The sequence below is a fragment of the Rhodotorula graminis genome, assembly GCF_001329695.1.
Source record: "Rhodotorula graminis WP1 unplaced genomic scaffold RHOBAscaffold_16, whole genome shotgun sequence".
Lineage (NCBI taxonomy): Eukaryota > Fungi > Basidiomycota > Microbotryomycetes > Sporidiobolales > Sporidiobolaceae > Rhodotorula > Rhodotorula graminis.
The window spans coordinates 27,966-44,964 of NW_017264943.1; the positions used below are offsets into that span (position 1 = coordinate 27,966).

Sequence of the window (16,999 nt, forward strand, 5' to 3'; positions counted from 1 at the left end):
GGTGCTGTACTGGAGGTGCGCGTCTGGCCCGCAGAGACGCCGGGTGCGAGTGGAGCGAGACGAGGAGCGACGACGTCGGTGGACCCTCTCTCTCTCGCTCAGCCCGCCTGTCTGCCTCCAGCGCGAGACTCGCCGAGCACGCACATGCTCCGCACAGCCCGCATCGTCCGTCTCTGGGCCCTCCTCAGCACCCGCGCCACCCACTCGGCCACGGCCGCTCCCCCCTCTCCTCGACCTCTCGGCCCTCGCCCCGCGCCCGTCCCGACCGACGACCTGTGCATCCCGCTCTCGTCCCCTTACTCCCTCTCCGACTACCTGCCCGCTCCCGGCCAGTCTCCCTCGCTCGACCGCGCGACCCTCGTCAAGCTGCACCGCCTCGCCGCCCTCGAGCCGCCCGCGCCGGACGACGACCACGGCTGGGCCGCCCTCGCTGACCTCGACGACCTCGTCGCCATCGTCCAGGCCGTGCGCGACGTCGACACGAACGCGCTCGGGCTCCGACCGGGCGAGATGGTCGACGCGAGGGTGCGCGCTCAGCCGCGACCGGTCGACTGGTCCTCCTCTTCGTCCACCGCGGCGGTCGAGCAGGGCACCGCCGGCGAGTCGCGGCCCGACGCGCGAGGCCAGGCGCTCCTCAAGCTCGCGAGCCGCACCGAGGGCGCCTACTACGTCGCGCCCATGCCGGACAACGTGCGCACGAGGAAGCGCTCGTCGTCGTCGGCGGCGTCGTCGGAGGGCGAGGGCGAGGGTGCGGCGCTGTCCGAGGACGAGTACTGAGCGAGGTGCGCCCCTTTCCTCGCCGTCTCCTTCCCACTACCCGTCAACTGACTCTTCCCCCTCTCGCAGGTACCTCTCGACCTCTCGCCCCCTCGCTCGCCCGCCCTCGCCTCCTCGCCGCCTCAAGACGGCACCGAGCGGGCCCCGGCGCCCAGGCCACGACCCGCCGCGCTCGTCGGCGGCCGCAAGGAGAGCGTCGTCGGCCCCGCTCGCGACGGCGCGCGAGGTCCTCGAGCGCGTGCGCGAGGTGGCGGCGCGGCGGCGCTCGAGGGCTCGCAGGCAGGAGGGGAGGGACCGAGCGGCCGGGCCAGGATGTGGATGGGTCACCAAGGAGGCGAGGCGGTCGGCGAGGTGGGCGAGGTGCTCGAGCGGGCGAGGCGAGGAGGGGCGCGCGAGGAGGCAGAGCTGCTGCCAGGGCCGCTGCCCGCGCTCGATTCTCGACTCAGGTGAGTCGGCGTCTATCCCTCCCGACCTTGCTGTGCTCGAGCGACTCGGTGTCGCCGGGCGCAGCTGTGCGGCTACGGTCGAGTCGCTGACTCTCTCTCCTGTCTCGCAGCCCGCACCATCTCGCTCGCCCGCAAGTGCGCCGACTGGATCGTCGAGGACCCGGCCGCCCGACGAGCCCCTTAAGGATGACGTGGGTGCAACGGTGGCGGCGAGGACGGCGAGACGAGGTGGGCGGGATACGGTGAACCTGGAGGAATCGGGCGCGTCGCCGAGGCTCCTGTAGAGCTGCGCAGCGGCAACGAGCAGGTCTCTCTTTCATCATCATCATCAGGTCTTTGCGAGCGAGAGAAAGAGAGAACCGGTGCTGAGCAATGACGAGGCCTGAGCGCTGGCTCGCTCGTGCTCGACCTTCTCAAGTTGCACTTTCGACTCTCGCTCGCCCGCACAGTGACCGAGAGCTGTCGCAAGCAGTCCTCGAGTTGCCCAGAGAGTCTCGACAGCTCCTCGACCCCGTCCTCGCTCAGTCCCTCGCCCTGACCGCCGCCGACTGCGCCCTCGCCGCCTCCTCGCGCAGGTACATCGAGAACTCGGGGGGCATGGTTGCGCGACCAGCGCGACGAGTTGTACGTCCTCAGGTCGACGCCGACGCTCGCGCAGTGGTCGATGATGGCCTGACGGCTCGCGGCCTCGTCCGGGTCGGCCGACGGCGCCCGCTGCCACATGGACGACGGGAGGAAGACGGCGCGCAGGTGGGCGTGCTTGGCGATGAGGCCGAGGGCGGCGTCGAGTGCGGTCGAAGAAGACGGTGCGACCATGTCTGGCGGCTCGAGGCGAAGGTAGCGCCCGACGGCGGCGGACGGCATGGGCCCGGACTTGACGACGATGCGGTTGAACGACACCCTCTCGACCAGAGACACGGTCCAGAGGATGCGCACCTCCTGCCGGGCGATCTCGACACCGAGAGGACGATACCATGCGGGCCCATCACGCGACAAGTCCTCGAGCTGGATGTACTCGAGCTGGGCGACCAAGTTGGGCGGCAGGACGTCCGAGTCGGCACCCTGGACGCGGCAGAAGTCGACGCCGAGGCGCCGCAGCGCCGGGAACGCAGATGTCGTGATAGGCCGGAGCGGCCAACCGAAAGTTGCGCAGTACAAGTCCATCGACTCGACGCCGGGGAAGAAGGCCGACGGCGGGAGGTTGAGGTCCATGTCGCCGAGAGAGAGGAAGCGCAGCTCTGCAGGGGGATGCAGCGTCAGGATCGGCTACGTCCTGAGCTCGAGAGAGGAGTGGACGCACTGCTGAAGCTGGTCGCGTTCTCGAGGTCGTGGATGCCGCAGCTCTGCACGCTGAGGCCCTCGACGTCCGGGAACTCGGCCGCCCACCGCGCAAGGGCCAGCCCGCCCTCACGCGGCGTGCCCGTAAGCTCCAACTCCGAACAGCTCACCGGCTGGCCTGCCGGCAGGAAGCCAAGCACCTCGAGTGCACGAGCCAAGTCGCGCTTGCTCGGTGCGGCAGAGAGCTTGAAGCCGCGCCAGGCCAGGTCACGGCCGACTGCGTTGAAGCGTCGCGAGACGAGGCGGACCTCGCCCATGGAGCCATGCTCGCCCTCGATGTGACTGTGCGCCGAGAGCTCGTGCTGAGGGAGGTGGCGGAGGATCTTGACGAGGAGCTCGTCGGGGAGGCGGTCGAACGGCGACGGCTGCTGAGGGTCGTGTGTGCTGCTCATGGCGCGCTGTCGAGTCGAGACGACGAGCTGAGGTGAGAGCGAGAGCGAGGGACGAGGAGAAAAGGTGAATGAGCGGGCCAGCCGGCCCGGCGACGAGGCGCGAGCGGCATTCACTCGGGCTCGAGAGCTTGGAAGCGACGAGCAAGGTACGGCGAGAGCGCGAGCAGCTAGAGAGAAGCTGCGCGAGCCTCGAGACGAGAGGCGACAGCGAGGCCAAAGACGAGGCTCGAGCGTCGACTTTCCTCTCCCGCTCTCGAGCTCTCGCAGCCCACGCTCGACATCGACTGCCGCACAAGCTGCATTCCACCTCGCTCATGACCCTCCCACCGAGCCCCTCGTCCGCCTCTACGACCGCTCCTCGCCCCTCGCCGCCTCCTCGCGCAGGAACGCCAAAAACTCGGGCACGGCGCCGGCGTTTTCGGTCCGCCGCGCCGCGTACGTCCTCAGCACGACGCCGCGCCGTGCGCAGACGTCCTCGACGGCGCGCCTCGCCGCCTCGTTGGCGGCCGTCGTGTTGTGCGGCGACGGGTGCCACAGGTAGGCGGGGACGAGGACGAGGCGCAGGTGCGGGTGCGAGGGCGGCGCGAGGACAATGCGCATCTCGACGAGCACTCGCTCGGTCCAGGCCAGCTTGTCCGTCTTGTCGAAGTACGTGCGGATCGGGTCGAGGATGAGAAAGTGGGCGTGCAGGAAGGACGACCTCGCCAATGCGAGAAAGCCCGCGCCGCGCGCACGGTCCACAATCAGGTCGAGGCGCCACAGGATTGGCGTCCGGCACACGAGCTGCTCGACAGGCAAGAGCCGGGCGTAGTAGGCGGTATCATCGCCGTATCCGGCGACCTCGACGTAGTCGAGCTGGGCGAGAAAGTCGATCGGGAAGACGACCTCGTTCTGCGCGATGAGGGGCTCGATGTTGCTGTGCGCGACGAGGATACGACGTAGGGCAGGAAATGATCTCTTGTTGAAGAAGGGCTGGCGAGGCACCAGGAGGTCCATGTCGAGATGCAACGACTCGAGCCGAGGAAAGACGATGTCGGTCTTGAGAACGACCATGACGTTGCTGATCGACAGGTGGCGCAATCCTGACAATGAAGTGTCAGTACCGGTCTCTATGGCGACAAGCATGAGAGAGAGCGAGGCGCACCTCGAAACTGGGCCGCCTCGGCGAGGTCGAACCGGGGAACGTCTTCCAGGGTCAAGCGCTGGATGCTGGGAAACAATGTCGCCCACGAACCGGTCCAGTCGGCGTCGTGGTCGGTATCGAGCAACAGCTCGAGCTCGCGGCAGTCGTGCGTGAGGCACGGCACGTTGCGGAGCACGGCGGCGGCGCGAGCGTGGCTCGTTGAGGTGACCTCGGCGACGACGGCGCACCCTCGCCACAGGTAGTCGCGGCCGACAGCGTGGAACCGCCTCGAGACGAGGCTGATGGTGAGGGGGGCGTTGTCGACGCGAGGCGGGTTGGTGAGACGGATGGTCGGCGGTGGGAGGTGCGACAGGATGCTGACGAGGACCTCGGTCGGGAGGCGGTCGATGTGGCACGGCTCGAGGATGTGCTTTGCGCTCTCGGGCTCGCCGCTGCTGCCTAGCGGGCCTATTGAGACGAGTGACGACGAGGTCGGGGCCGGGTCGGCGGCAGGGGGAGGCGACAGCGCCGACGGCTGCGAGGACGGGCCCATGACCGGCGTTGACGGTCGGTAGAGCTGATGCAGAGCTCTGCGCTGGCTCTGCAAGCCCGCAAGGAGCGGCACGCGGTGTTCGACGAACAAGAGAGCCCACGTCGACGGCCCAGGCGATGAGGTTTCTGCTCGTCCTCGAGCTCCTCGCTGCCCACCTGCTGGGCTGTTCTCTAGCTGGACTGACTTCAAGCACCCCTGCACACACCCTCGACCCGAACGAGGCCCGTCAAGCGCGTGTTCTCCATCCTCGCCCCGCCGACCCGCACGGCGAGCTGGTTCGAGCGCCGGTCTCGCGCCGAGTCGCCTAGGCCAGACGCAGACGACAAGCGAGCACCTCTGCGAGACCGCTGCGCGCGAATTCGTCCGCCCTCCCCAGCTCGTCGGCTCCCCAACCCCCTCCCTCGGCAACGTCCTCCACTTCCACTTCCTCTTCGCGATCCTATCGCACTCTCCTACGGCCCGCGTGCCCGCCAACACCGTCCAAAGCGAGGCGATGATCCAGACCCTGGTCCGTCCCTCCCTTTCTCCCTCTCATTCCCTCTTCCTTCCCTCGCCAACTCGAGAGACTGACTGTTTGCCCGACCTGCAGAGTCGCGCTCCCCTTCTGGCGGGCCCTGCACGTCGCGCAGCCCGAGCGCTCGGCTCGACTCGCTCAGCCAGACGCGCTCGAGCTTCACCGCTGCCGCTCGGACCCTCCTCTCGCCGCCTTTCTCTCGCTCGACCCCGACGCTCTCGACGCTCTCGACGCTCTCGAGCCTCACCTCGAGTCCTCTCGTTGACGCCGTCGAGACGCGCTCCCGCTCGCCGCTCAGCTCTCGAGCCAGAGAGGCGCTGCCCTCGACGTTGCTCTCGCTCTCGCTCTCTCGGACAAGGCTCGTCGGGCACAAACAAGCCTGCGTTACACGCTCCTCCGCTCGATTCCCCTGCTCGCCCGTCCTCTCTCAGCCCTGCGCCGTACCGCTCGCCGCCTGCGCCTGCTCGCGCCGCCACTCGAAAACTCGGGCACGACGAGCCCGTCGAGCGGGCGCGCGGCGTCGTACGTCCTGACGGCGATACCGCGACGCTGGCACACGTTCTTGAAGTTGCCCAGGCACTGCATGATGTACGGATGGAGACGCTCGACGTGGTTCCACAGGGAGGGCGGCACGAGGAGGAGGCGCAAATGCGGCAGGTGGTCGACGAGGTTGTAGAGCTGGATGAAGAGGCGAAACCGGTCGTGGCCGCGGGTTGATTGCGACTCGAGGTTGGTCTCGGCACCCGAGTCGAGCTTGATGAAGACGTGGACGACGTTGCGCGTGACGCACAGGTCCAAGACGGTCGTCGAGTCCGAGATGGCGACGTCGCAGCGCCAAAGAACGGCGTGGCGGGTGTCGAGGTCGTCGAGGGGCAGGATGCCGCTTGTCGGAAGATGAATCTCCCCCAGGTCGACGCCGAGTGCGTCGAGCTGGGCGACGAACGCGACGGGCAGGAGAGGCCGGCGGCGAAGGTCTTGAAGCTCGCACGACTGGACGGCGACCTGCCGGAGGCTCGGGAACGTCGTGCACATCGTGGTCCCATCGATCGAGAGGGCGTAGCGGAAGGTGACATTGTGCAGCTCGAGGGTGGAGAGGCGAGAGAAGGACGCTGTCGAGATTGTCGACCACGAGCCGAAGGTGCACCGGTGCAGCTCGAGGCGACGCAGGTCTGCGCACAGGGTACCTGTCAGGCTTACGCTTCACATCCAGGCGAGATAAAGGTAGACGGACTGGTGAACGCCGCAGCCTGCGACAAGCATCCGTACGAGATGCCCCAAAGCGACATCTCCTCGACCGCCGGCAGCCGGCTCGCCCAGTGATCCACACGCAGCACACAGCGGCCTTGACGCTCGTCCCCATCGCTCAGTCGAAACACGCGGCACGCCCGCGCCGGGACAGACAGGCCGTCCCTGCCGACGCGCTGCAGGGTGGCCAGCTCGCTGCTCGCCGACACCGCGAGGTAGCGATACTGGAAGTTGGCGGCGAGCGCCTTGAAGCGCCTCGACAAGAGTGCGACGTTCAGGAAGGTCACTCGGCGCTGCCGTCGCTGCCGCGGCTCGGTCTGCGTGACGGCGGCGTCGAGGTGGTGGAGGATTTTGGCGAGGAGCTCGTTGGGGAGGCGGTCGAAGGGGCAGGGCTGCTGAGGGGTGTGTGTGCTGCTCATTGTGCGCTGTGGAGTCTGCTCGGCGGGGCAGCGAGCGCGAGATGGGAGGAGAAAGAGCGAGAGGAGCGAGAGACGGACCCCGGCGAGCTCGAGAAGGCGCGTGCGCTCAAATCGTCTCACCTTTCTCGAGTCCCTGGCCGCTCTCTCGCATCCGCAGTCGCACAGAGAGCACCAGTAGAGATAAAGCGGTGCATTGCGCGCAAGCGAGACCGATACAAAGCGTCCTCTTCTCCCCTCGCACGAGCCTCCTCCCTCCTCCCGCCCGCTCAGCGCCTCTTCTTGCTCGCGTACGTCTGGCGCAGCTGCGGGCGTGGTCGCAAGCGAGTCAGTGAGAGGGCTCGCACTTGAGGAGAAAGAGAGAGAGCGAGGGGCGCACCTTGGGCTTCTGGCCGGCGGGCGGCCATGGGCGTGTTGAAGTCGACGATGTCGTCGTCGTCCTCCTCAGCACCGCTCCGCCCACCGCCCTCGCCGTCGTCCTGCACGAGCATCGTCTCGAGACTCTCCTCGCCCGCCGCCGCCTCGTCGTCCTGGTCCATCGTCTCGGCCTCGTCGACGTCGTGCACGAGCGTCTCGTCCGGGTCGGCGTGGTCGTCGAACAGGGGCGGCGCGCGCGAGCGCTTGGTCGACGTGGCGGCGGCGGTGACGAGCGACTTGTGCGGCTTGGCGGGCACGGCGCTGGCTGCGGTGGTGGTGGTGCCCGACGTGCGGCGCTTGGGCTTGACGGGGACGGTCGGGGCGGAGCGAGCGGCAGGGGTGACGACTGGATGACAGGGATCGTCGGTCGCTGCGCTCGAAGCAGAGGAAGGAAGAAAGAGAGGAAGATGGCGACGCACAGGTGACCGCCTTGGGCTTCTTCTTGGGCTTGGTCGACGTCGCGCCCGGCGAGCCGTCCGAGCCGAGCGCAGAGAGGGGCGACGACGTCGCGGCGGTCGTGATGCGGGCGCCGTTCTCGGCGGTCGTCGTGTTGGCGCCCTGCGGGTGCACGGGCGTGAGCGGCAGGCTCGAGAGGAGGGAGAGAAGGGGACCGAGGACGCACGGGAGGAGAGGGGTCGCCATTCGTCGACGACGAGGCGATGTGCGCGTTCAGGACGGGCCTCGACCTGCACGCACGACAGCCGTGAGTCCCTGGGACAGACTTGGAAACTGGGAGAACGAGCGAGACACACTTGGCGACGGCGAGCTCGTCAGGGCGCGGTTGTGCTTCTTGGTGAGCTCCTCGAGCTTGTTGTGCGTGCGCTTGAGCTCGTTCTGCGGCACATTCGGCTCGTCAGTACCGTATGGGGAACGGGAACGGGCCGCAAGAGGGAGAGAGAGAGAGGCGAGGCGACGCACGCCCTTGTTGATCAGCTCGGTCTGGCTGAGCTCCCTCCCCTGCTGCAGCGCCGCCGCCGCCGCCTGCTGCTTCTCCTTGGCCGCGCCCTCGACGAGCTCCTTCTCGCGCGCGGCAAAGCTCGCCTCGGCCTGCGCCTCGCTCTCGCGCAGGGCGGCGACCTCGTGCTCGAGCTGGTCGACGAGCTCGAGCGAGGCGGCGTGGTCCGACTCGAGGCGGTCGTGGCTGTCGGACAGGGCGCGCAGCTGTGAAAAGTCGACCGTGTCAGGCGGCGAGCACGTGCGCGGACGGGCCGAGGAAGGGGAAAGGCGGACGCACCGAGTCCTCGGCCTCGCGCTTGCTGGCGACGGCGACCTCCTTCTCGCGCTCGAGATGCTCGGCCTGCGACTTGACGGACGACACCTCCTCGACCTGCTCGCGAAGCTTGCGCTGCGAGGCGATGAAGGTCAGGTCAATGGCCGGCCGGCCGGCGCCAAGAGGGAAAGGGGGGGCGCACCTCGACCTTCTCGCGAGCGCTGACGGCCTCGGCGAGCGCAGACCTGCAAATTCAGGCGTGTCAGGGCCGTACGACATAGATTCGAGGGAGAGAGGCGAGGACGCACTGCGTCTTGACGAGCTCGGCGTTGAGCGGCGCCTTGACCTCGTCGACGCGCTTGACGTGCTCGGCCCTCTCGCGCTCGACGTCGTCGTGCGCCTTCTTGAGCCGGTCGGCCGACCTGCAGGGTGCCATAGGATTAGGGTGAACGAGGGGAGAGAGCGCGCTCGAGGGAGAGAGGGACGCACTGCTGGATCTCGGCGTTGAGCTCGTCGCGGGCGGTCGAGAGGTCGGCGCTGAGCTGCTCGAGGGCGTGAGCGTCGTCGGCGTGCTTCTTCTCGAGCTCGTTGACGCTGCGTACACGACGAGGTGAGCGTCAGAAGGTGCCTCGAGGAGAGAGGAAGGAGGAGAAGGGACGCACCGCTTCGCCACGCGCTTGACCTCCTCGTCGCGCCGGCCCACCTCCTCCTTGGCCCTGATCCACTCGTCCCTCAGCTTCTTCTCCCTCTCGAGCCCCTCGCCAACCTTGGCCGTGAGCGCCTCCTGCTTGTCCGCCGCGCCGACGAGCAGCCTGTCGAGCTCGTCGCGGTGCCGCGCGCGGTCGACCCGCGCCGCCTCGAGGAGCGCGAGCACGTGCGCCTCGCGCTTCGTGGCGGCCGTCTCGCGCGCGGTCGACGCGCGCTGCGCGTCGTCGAGCGTCGTCTCGAGCTGCTGGACGCGCGAGCGCGCCTCGGCGAGCGACCCAGCCTTGACCTCGAGGTCGTCGCGCAGGAGCTTGATGACGTCGCCGCCTGTCGGGGCAGCGCTGTCAGTGCGTGCCTTCTGAACCGTCTCGAGAGAGGGGAAAGAGGGACGCACGGTTCGACAGCTCGGCCTGGAGCTCCTTGAGGACGGCGAGCTTGGTCTCCTCGACGCGCTCGAGCCACAGCTCGTTCTTCTCGTCGAGGCAGTGCGCGCTCACGGCTGCGAGACGACGAGGCACGTCAGTACACGACGAGGACGAGGACGAGGGACGAGAGGAGAGGAAGGAGGCAGACGCACCCTCCTTGACGTCCTTGAGCTCCTCGCGCATCTCGACCGCCGACACGACCGAGCCGAGCGACTCTTTGAGCTCGACGAACGACTCGTGCATGCCGTCCTTGACGTCCTCGAGCTCCTTCTGCGCCTCGGCCGCGCTGCAAACAAAGAGAAACCGATCGTCGAGTCGGTTTGAGAAGGTCGCGAGGGGCAGGGAGGAAGGAAAGGGACCGGCGCGACGCACCTCTCGAGCGCCTCCCTGATGCGGGCGGCAAAGTCCTCCTTGAGCGCGCGCTTGGCCTCGACGACCTGGGCGAGCTCGGCGTCGCGGCGCGCGAGGCCGTCGCGCAGGCTCGCGAGCTCGGCGCGCGCGACGGCGAGCTCGGCGTCCTGCGAGGTCGTGGGAGGTCAGTGCGCGCTCCTCGAGACCAAGGGACCGGAAGAGAGAGAGAGAGAGAGAGAGAGGTGTGGGCGCACCTTCTGGACGACCTTGTCGTCGAGGTCGATGAGGGTGAGCATGGCCGACTTGGTGCGCGACTTGGTCTCGCCCGTCCTGCGCCGCTTGAGCTCGTGGCCCTCGTCGGCGGCGGCGGCGGCCGGGCCCGCCGCGCCCGCCGTCTCGCCCGCCTTGCCCGCCGCCGCCGACGCCGACGCCGAGCGGCTCCCGCCAGCGCCGGCGAGCACGAGCGCCCGGCCCGAGCCCGACGACGACGATGCGCCCGCCGCCGCCGCCGCCGGCTGCTGCTGCGCGCGCGGCGCCGGCGAGTGCGGCTGCGGGTGCGGGTGCGCGCGCTTCTTGCTCGGCGCCGGAGCCGGAGCCGGGGCTGGCGCCGGGACGGGCGGGCGCTGGAGCGCGAGGTGCGGCGGCGGGTCGTGCGCGCGCGCCGGCGGCCTCGTCGACGCCGACGACGTGCCGTGCTGCTGGGGCCCGCCGCCGCTGCTGCCGAAGCGGCTCGACGCCGAGGTCGTGGTCGTGGTAGGGGGCCCCGGGTCAGGCGCCTCGATCGTGGCCGACACGCTCGACCTGTGCGGCGCGCCGGGCTGGACGGGGAGGCGCATGGCGGCGAGCGAGGGCGGGAGGTGGTCGCGCGTCGTCGTCGTCGTCGGCGGCGTCGGCAGGGACGTGGCCGAGCTGCTCGCCTTGGTCGGCGAGCGCTGCGCGAGGACGATGGCGTCGTCGTCGGCGTCGTCGTCGTCGTCCTCGCTCCCGAGCTCCTCGCGCGCCTCGCGCCTCGCGCGGCCCTGCGCGGCCCCCTGCACCCCGCGCCGACCACCGAGCCCCGGCACCTTGAAGAAGGCCGAGCGAGCCCCACTCGCTGCGGCACCTGCGCCCGGCCCGCCTCCTCCTCCTCCCGCTCCACCCGACGCCGCCCTCGCCCTCGGGGGGGCCGGCCCAAACTTGAACTGCGCGGCCGGGTCAGGCGCGGGCGGGAGGGCCTGCTCGGCCCAGGTGTGCGGCGGCTGCGACGGGTGCGAGGCGGGTGCGGGAGGAGGAGCGGTGGCGGCGGTGGTGGAGGGGGAGGGGGCGTGCGAGGCGGCGGGCGGCGGGTCGGGGGGCATGGGTGCGCGGCGCAGGCGGTCGAGGAGGGCTGAGAGGAGGGGCAGCTTGGTTGGCGGGGCGAGCTGGGCGAGACGAGGGGAGGAGGGAGAGAGGAAGGGGCGTGAGCGAGACGGGCTCGGGCTCGTGACGGAGAGAGGGCGGCTCGCTCACCCAGAGCAGGCTCGCGAAAGCTATCCAGACGACTCGCGTGTCATGCACGAACAGCTACACAAAAGAGAAGGCAAGACAGCCTGCAGCCCTCGCGCGTGGGCTCCTCCTCGCCGGTCCGTCTCTCGCTCTCGCTCGCCCGCCGCCCTGCTCGAGTACAGGCTCGCGACGTCCTGTGCGTCTTGAGAGCGACGACATGTCGCTGGTGCGCAGTGGTGAGGCGACAGGGCGGCGCCCAGGCGTGACGGGCGCTCGTGCGGCGCGAGGTCGAGGTCGGGTGGCCGCTCGCTCGCTCAGCGGATCGTCTCGTGCTGCGTGAACGCGACTGTGCGGAACGGCATGACGTCGTCGTCGAGGTCGAGTCTGCGGGTCGCCCGAGAGAGAGAGAGAGTGAGCCGGCGGCACTCGCGCGAGAGAGAGAGAGAGAGAGGGGGAGGGACGCACGGCCTCGGGGCAAAGACGCGGATGCCGCGCACGTGCGTGTCCTTGCCGTTCATGTGGTTCGAGATGATGGCGATCTGGAGCAGGTGGGCGCGCACCGGGTCGCTGCGGTGCGCGAGGGGGGGGGGGGGGTCAGTGCGCGCTCGCGAGAGGGCAGGAGGGACAAGACGCACTCCTTAAGGTCCGAGGGTTCCTCGCCCGGGCGGACCGACGCGCTGAGGCGCACGACCTGCCACCCTTTGGGCTGGCCGAGCTCGACCCAGCGCACCTCGTGCAGGTCGCCGTGGTAGGTCCCGGCGCGGATCGAGAGCTTGTGGGGGGTGTACGAGTCGTCCTGGCCGATGTCGGCGTAGACCCACACTTGCTGCGGGGGTGGGCGTGCGTTCGTGTGAGCTCGTTGCGAGTGGCCTAGACTGGACCGCGAGAGAGAGAAGCACGCACAGAGATGGCCTGCTTCTTGGGGAACTGGATGTTGACGAGGTGAGGCTGCGCGCCCTCGCTCCTGCGGGAGGGACGGTGAGTGAGTGCGTGCGCCCGCAAGAGAGAGGGAGCACAGGGACACACTGCCAGAGGGTGGCCGTGTCTGGATCGCGCATGTGCTCGACGCCGTAGCCCGGCTTGGCCGACGAGACGGCCCACGAGGCGAGAGCACCGACGTCGCGCAGGTTGGACGAGTCTGTCGAGCGCAAGGGTCAGTAGAGCTCTCATCGCGAGTGACGAGGTGCTCACCTGGCTCGGACATGCTGATCGAGGCCGTGACGAGGTCGAGGTTGGTCGACAAGAGGGAGGACGGAGCTCGCTCTCGCTTTCACTGTAGCGTCAGGTCAGAGCAGCGAGCACGCTCTACTCGCCACAGATGCTCGCACGCACCGTGCGCTCGCTCAAGCGGCCCTGCCCGCTCTGCTCGGGCACCGCCTGGTCGCCGTCCTCCTCATCCTCATCTCGCCTCGCGTCGACCAAAGCCGCCTCGGCCCGCCAGTCGTCCATCCCCGCCCCAGTCGTCGACCTCGCCCATGTCGTCAACGCACCCGACGCCGTCAAGCGCAACCTGCGCGACCGCAACTTTCCCTTCCCCGCCGACCAGGTCGACCACCTGCGCGCCATGCACCTCGACGCCGCCCGCCTCGGAAAGGACCTCCAGCGCGCGAGAGAGCGCCGCAACGCCGTCTCGAGCGCACCCACGGGCGGCGACCCGGACGCGCGCCGCCGCGAGGCCGGCGAGGTCAAGAAGCTCGTCAAGGACCTCGAGCCGCGCCTGTCGGCCCTCACCAAGGCCGTCCAGCACCTCGCGCTCCAGCTGCCCAACACGTCGCACCCGGACGTGCCCGTCGGCGACGAGACCCGCGCCCGCCTCGTCAAGACGCTCGGCCCGCCCTTGCCGTCGTCGCCAGCCGCGACCGAGCCCGAGCGGGACCACCTCGCCCTGTCGTCGCCGGCCAACCTCGCGTGGACCGACTTTGCGTCGTCGTCGCTCACGACGGGCTCGTCGTGGCCGCTCCTCCTCAACGAGGCCGCCCTCGTCGAACTCGCCCTCACCAACTACGCCATGTCGGTCGCGCTCAAGCACGGCTTTACGCCCGCCCTGACGCCCGACGTCGTGCGCTCGGACGTCGCCGAGCGCTGCGGCTTCCGACCTCGCGACGGCGACGCCCAGCAGACCTACTTCCTCTCGGACGGCGACACCGGCGCCGCATCGCCCTCGTCGTCCTCGTCCTCGTCGTCGACCCTGTGCCTCGCCGGCACGGCCGAGGTCCCGCTCGTCGCCATGTCGGCCGCGCAGACGTTCCGCGCCGCCGACCTCCCGCTCAAGCACGTCGCGCTCGGGCGCGCGTTCCGCGCCGAGGCCGGCGCGCGCGGCGCCGACAGCCGCGGCCTGTACCGCGTGCACCAGTTTTCCAAGGTCGAGATGGTCGTCGTGTGCGCCGAGGACGACAGCGATGCGCTCCTCGAGGAGCTGCGCGCGATTCAGGAGGAGATCCTGAGCGGGTTGGGCCTGTCGTTGCGGTGCGTCCCTCGCTCTCTCTCTCTCTCTCTCTCGCTCACTCTCGAGCGCCCGAGACTGACCCACCTTGCGCCCCGACGCTCCTCCTTTCCGCAGGGTCCTCGACATGCCGACACAGGAGCTCGGCGCTTCGGCGCACCGCAAGTACGACATCGAGGCGTGGATGCCCGGGCGCGGCAAGTGGGGCGAGGTGCGTCCAGCTCTCTCTCTCTCTCTCTCTTTCCCTTGGAGACCTCGACTGACTGTCGATCTCTCGCACCTCCAGCTCTCGTCGGCATCCAACTGCACCGACTACCAGTCGCGCCGCCTCGGGATCCGGTACCGGCCGTCAGCGTCCCCCTCTCCCTCGTCCTCCTCTCCTCCCTCGTCCCCCTCCTCCTCGCCCCACCACCCACCCTCACCGTCCAAGCTCGCCTACGCCCACACGCTCAACGGCACAGCAGCCGCCATCCCGCGCCTCATCGTCGCCCTCCTCGAGAACGGCGCCGTGCTCGACGACGCACGCAAGCCGGTCCGCGTACGGCTGCCCGCTGTGCTGAGGCCGTTCTGGCTCGGGCGAGAGGGCGGGAGCGACGCGAGGATCGAGTGGGTGGACGAGGGCGAGGCACTCAGGGCGGCGGCGTAGATGGCGAGGGGGGCGGGCGGTCGAGTGAGCGACGGCGACGAGCTCGAGTGTCACTCTCTCTCTCTCGCTCACGCTCAGAGACAGTGACTATCGACCGATCGAGACTTGGGTTACAGCGCGAGACGAGAGCCCGAGAGAGAGAAGAGAGATAGAGACAGAGAGACAGAGAGGTGAAAGTCGCGCCGACCTCAAGGACCGTAGACGCACCTGTATTTATCGCTGGTGGGCACCATCCCCGCATTGCAGGTGGTGCACTCGAACAGGATCTTGCCCGGCCCGTAGCGTTGGATGAACCTGTCCTGCCCGAGCGCGAGGCACTGGTCGACCGTGATGCACTTGTGCGGCCGGCGGGCCCTCGGGAGGTACGTCGACGGCCCGAGGCACTGATACGGCCCGCCCTCGTCGCACGCATAGACGTTGAGCGGGCCGCACGACTTGCAGGCGCTGCCTGCGCGCGTTGGACCAAGGAAGGACGAGGGTCAGCGAGGCGACGAGGCGGGGGTGACTCGGGGCGCGCGAGGAACGTCGTGCACGGACCGCTGCGGTAGGTGGCTGGCAGCGAGCCGCTCGGGTTGAGCCGGCACGACGACGTGCAGGTGCTCGTCGCCTCGTCGAGCAAGTAGTTGCTGCCGGGCGGGGCTCATGCCGAGGTCAGCTAAAGGTCGACTCGCCCTCGACGCGAGGAGGAGAATCGGTGAGCGCACCAAGACGTCGCCATGTCGAGGCTGCAGGGGCTCCCCGACGACAGCGTACTGCAAGAGTTGCAGTGCTGGCCTGCGTACGAGAGCCAGAGAGGGTGAGCGCGAGCGCGAGGGACCGTGCGCACGTCGAGAAAGCGAGCGAGGTCGACGCACCCTCTTGATACGTGCCGCCCGGGCACGACGCGAGGCACCTTCCCTCGTGCGCAATGGCGTTGATGCAGCCTGTCGCACCCTGCGACGTGCAGGTGTACGCGCCCTCGCCGAAACGCTCGGCGCAGGCGACGCACGTCCCGCTCGTCGCGTCGGCGAACGTGCCCGGCGGGACATAGTTGGCGCCAGTCGGGCACTGGTTGCTCGTCACGCAGTTGCCCTGGTACAAGTAGAGCTGCGTACCGCTCGAGTCGGTCCCGCTGCGCACGGAAAAGGGCGAGGTCAGAGTCGGCGAAGCTCTGCGAGAGTGAGCCGGTCTCGACGGACCATGCGGTGGCGGACCCAGGACCCGCGCCAGAGCACGCCGCGACACCCGAGTCGCACGCCTTGCACGTGCTGGGCGAGTCGGCAAAAGTGGCCGCCGGACAGCTTGCGAAGCAGCGACCGTCGTACAGCACGTTGCCGTCCGTGCACGTGAGCGGGCCAGCCTCGGTGCAGGTCTTGACGAGTGCGCCAAAGTCGGTGCACTGTGCGCAGCCGACGATGTCTGCGAGGTACAGAGAGTCAGCCGGCTCCGCAAGAGAGCGAGTCGAGGAGGACGAAGATCGGTGCACGGACCGGTTGCGTAGGTCCCGCTCGCGCAGACGCACTTCTCGCTCGCTGCGTCCCAGAGCTCGTAGCCGTGACTGTGTCGGGGTCGCCGCATCAGGTACGACGCCGACCGCTGTCGACCGAGATGAAAGAAGGGACGAACCACAAGACGCAGCTCTTGCTCGAGCTCTGGAGGTGGTAGCCGTCGCCGCTGTTGCAGGCGACCGTCGCGCCGGCCGAGTCGCACTTGGTGACGCCAGACCCGCCAGGGCACAGCTGGAGAACACGATCTGTGGCAGGCGCGCGTGCGAGACAGGCGTGAGGCGCTGCGGAAGGAGCAGGGAGAGAGGTTCAACGCACTCGGGCAGTAGGTGCCGGCTGGGAGACGCTTGCTGTAGAAGCACTGACCCGCCGAGAGGCACCAGCCATCGATGCTGTCGGTACGAGAGAGTGAGCGCAATTCGGCGAGGCCCGGCGCCGCCAGCACCCGAGAGTCGAACTTGGGAAGGTCGAGCGTACCAGGAGGTGGCGCCCGTGGCGCTTGCGTCCGAGCACGTTGCGGCATTCCTGGAAGCGCACGGGATGCAGACGTGTGCTGCAGCGAGGGGGAGGTGTGAGCTCCTTTGTACACGAACGAGAGAGAGGACTCGACGCACTCGCTTGGTCCGGAAACGTCTTGCCTGGGCACTTGCTGGCACGGACGCACTTCTTGTCGGGTGTGAGCCATAGACCGCGGTCACTGTCGTGCTCGAGGGTGAGTCGTTGATGTAGCAGATGAACCGACCGAAAAAGAGAGAGAGGGAGCGCACCACGTAAGAGCCTGCGTCGCGCTCGAGCACGTCGCTAAGGGAGAAGGGCAGGGCACGCATGCGCCTGTCGTCCAAGATCGTCAGTTCGAGTGGCTCGCAGTGCGAGAGGGAGGAAGAGCCTGGCGCACCGTCCGTGCCGACGAAAGTGCTCGGACCGCATGTCGGCGCCGTGGCGGCGAGAGAGGCGCCGCCGACGAGGATGAGCAGGATCGAGAGGAGCTGCATGGCGACTGTAGCAGTACGCGAGGATCGACGTGTGCAGCAAGTGCGCAACGAAGCGTAG

The 16,999-nt window shown here is 68.9% G+C and overlaps 6 protein-coding genes across 6 annotated transcripts; 2 read left to right on the top strand and 4 right to left on the bottom strand.

Annotated features, from left to right (window-relative positions):
• Nucleotides 1-144: 144 nt before the first annotated feature.
• Nucleotides 145-1,547, top strand: RHOBADRAFT_55963 (uncharacterized protein; the record flags this gene model as incomplete). The annotated part of the gene is made up of 3 exons (XM_018418105.1): nucleotides 145-690; nucleotides 847-1,015; nucleotides 1,334-1,547. Coding segments are annotated over 3 exons (889 nt in total), but the record flags the coding sequence as incomplete, so codon positions are not given.
• Nucleotides 1,548-1,744: 197 nt separating this feature from the next.
• On the bottom strand, nucleotides 1,745-2,953 carry RHOBADRAFT_46964 (uncharacterized protein; the record flags this gene model as incomplete). The annotated part of the gene is made up of 3 exons (XM_018414894.1): nucleotides 1,745-1,810; nucleotides 1,872-2,461; nucleotides 2,524-2,953. The coding sequence occupies 3 exons, from the start codon at nucleotides 2,951-2,953 to the stop codon at nucleotides 1,745-1,747; spliced, it is 1,086 nt and encodes a 361-aa protein (XP_018268173.1).
• Nucleotides 2,954-3,235: 282 nt separating this feature from the next.
• On the bottom strand, nucleotides 3,236-11,249 carry RHOBADRAFT_55964 (uncharacterized protein; the record flags this gene model as incomplete). Its single annotated transcript, XM_018418106.1, has 20 exons — nucleotides 3,236-3,844; nucleotides 3,938-4,035; nucleotides 4,098-4,677; nucleotides 5,588-6,312; nucleotides 6,375-6,780; nucleotides 7,099-7,109; nucleotides 7,184-7,567; nucleotides 7,641-7,779; nucleotides 7,844-7,907; nucleotides 7,974-8,055; nucleotides 8,140-8,382; nucleotides 8,456-8,566; nucleotides 8,634-8,676; nucleotides 8,740-8,853; nucleotides 8,921-9,025; nucleotides 9,094-9,463; nucleotides 9,531-9,635; nucleotides 9,714-9,847; nucleotides 9,934-10,079; nucleotides 10,167-11,249. The coding sequence occupies 12 exons, from the start codon at nucleotides 11,247-11,249 to the stop codon at nucleotides 7,891-7,893; spliced, it is 2,553 nt and encodes an 850-aa protein (XP_018268174.1). The 3' UTR covers nucleotides 3,236-3,844; nucleotides 3,938-4,035; nucleotides 4,098-4,677; nucleotides 5,588-6,312; nucleotides 6,375-6,780; nucleotides 7,099-7,109; nucleotides 7,184-7,567; nucleotides 7,641-7,779; nucleotides 7,844-7,890.
• A 436-nt stretch (nucleotides 11,250-11,685) lies between these two features.
• RHOBADRAFT_55965 (uncharacterized protein) lies at nucleotides 11,686-12,580 on the bottom strand (the record flags this gene model as incomplete). Its single annotated transcript, XM_018418107.1, has 6 exons — nucleotides 11,686-11,760; nucleotides 11,842-11,943; nucleotides 12,012-12,202; nucleotides 12,280-12,340; nucleotides 12,403-12,514; nucleotides 12,568-12,580. 6 exons carry the CDS (start codon nucleotides 12,578-12,580, stop codon nucleotides 11,691-11,693), a joined length of 549 nt encoding a protein of 182 aa, XP_018268175.1. The 3' UTR covers nucleotides 11,686-11,690.
• Nucleotides 12,581-12,694: 114 nt separating this feature from the next.
• On the top strand, nucleotides 12,695-14,465 carry RHOBADRAFT_46967 (uncharacterized protein; the record flags this gene model as incomplete). The annotated part of the gene is made up of 3 exons (XM_018414895.1): nucleotides 12,695-13,842; nucleotides 13,937-14,030; nucleotides 14,106-14,465. 3 exons carry the CDS (start codon nucleotides 12,695-12,697, stop codon nucleotides 14,463-14,465), a joined length of 1,602 nt encoding a protein of 533 aa, XP_018268176.1.
• A 188-nt stretch (nucleotides 14,466-14,653) lies between these two features.
• Nucleotides 14,654-16,941, bottom strand: RHOBADRAFT_46968 (uncharacterized protein; the record flags this gene model as incomplete). Its single annotated transcript, XM_018414896.1, has 12 exons — nucleotides 14,654-14,913; nucleotides 15,003-15,091; nucleotides 15,170-15,239; nucleotides 15,320-15,576; nucleotides 15,644-15,863; nucleotides 15,935-16,002; nucleotides 16,071-16,197; nucleotides 16,268-16,341; nucleotides 16,427-16,474; nucleotides 16,614-16,646; nucleotides 16,717-16,780; nucleotides 16,845-16,941. 12 exons carry the CDS (start codon nucleotides 16,939-16,941, stop codon nucleotides 14,654-14,656), a joined length of 1,407 nt encoding a protein of 468 aa, XP_018268177.1.
• Nucleotides 16,942-16,999: the final 58 nt, after the last annotated feature.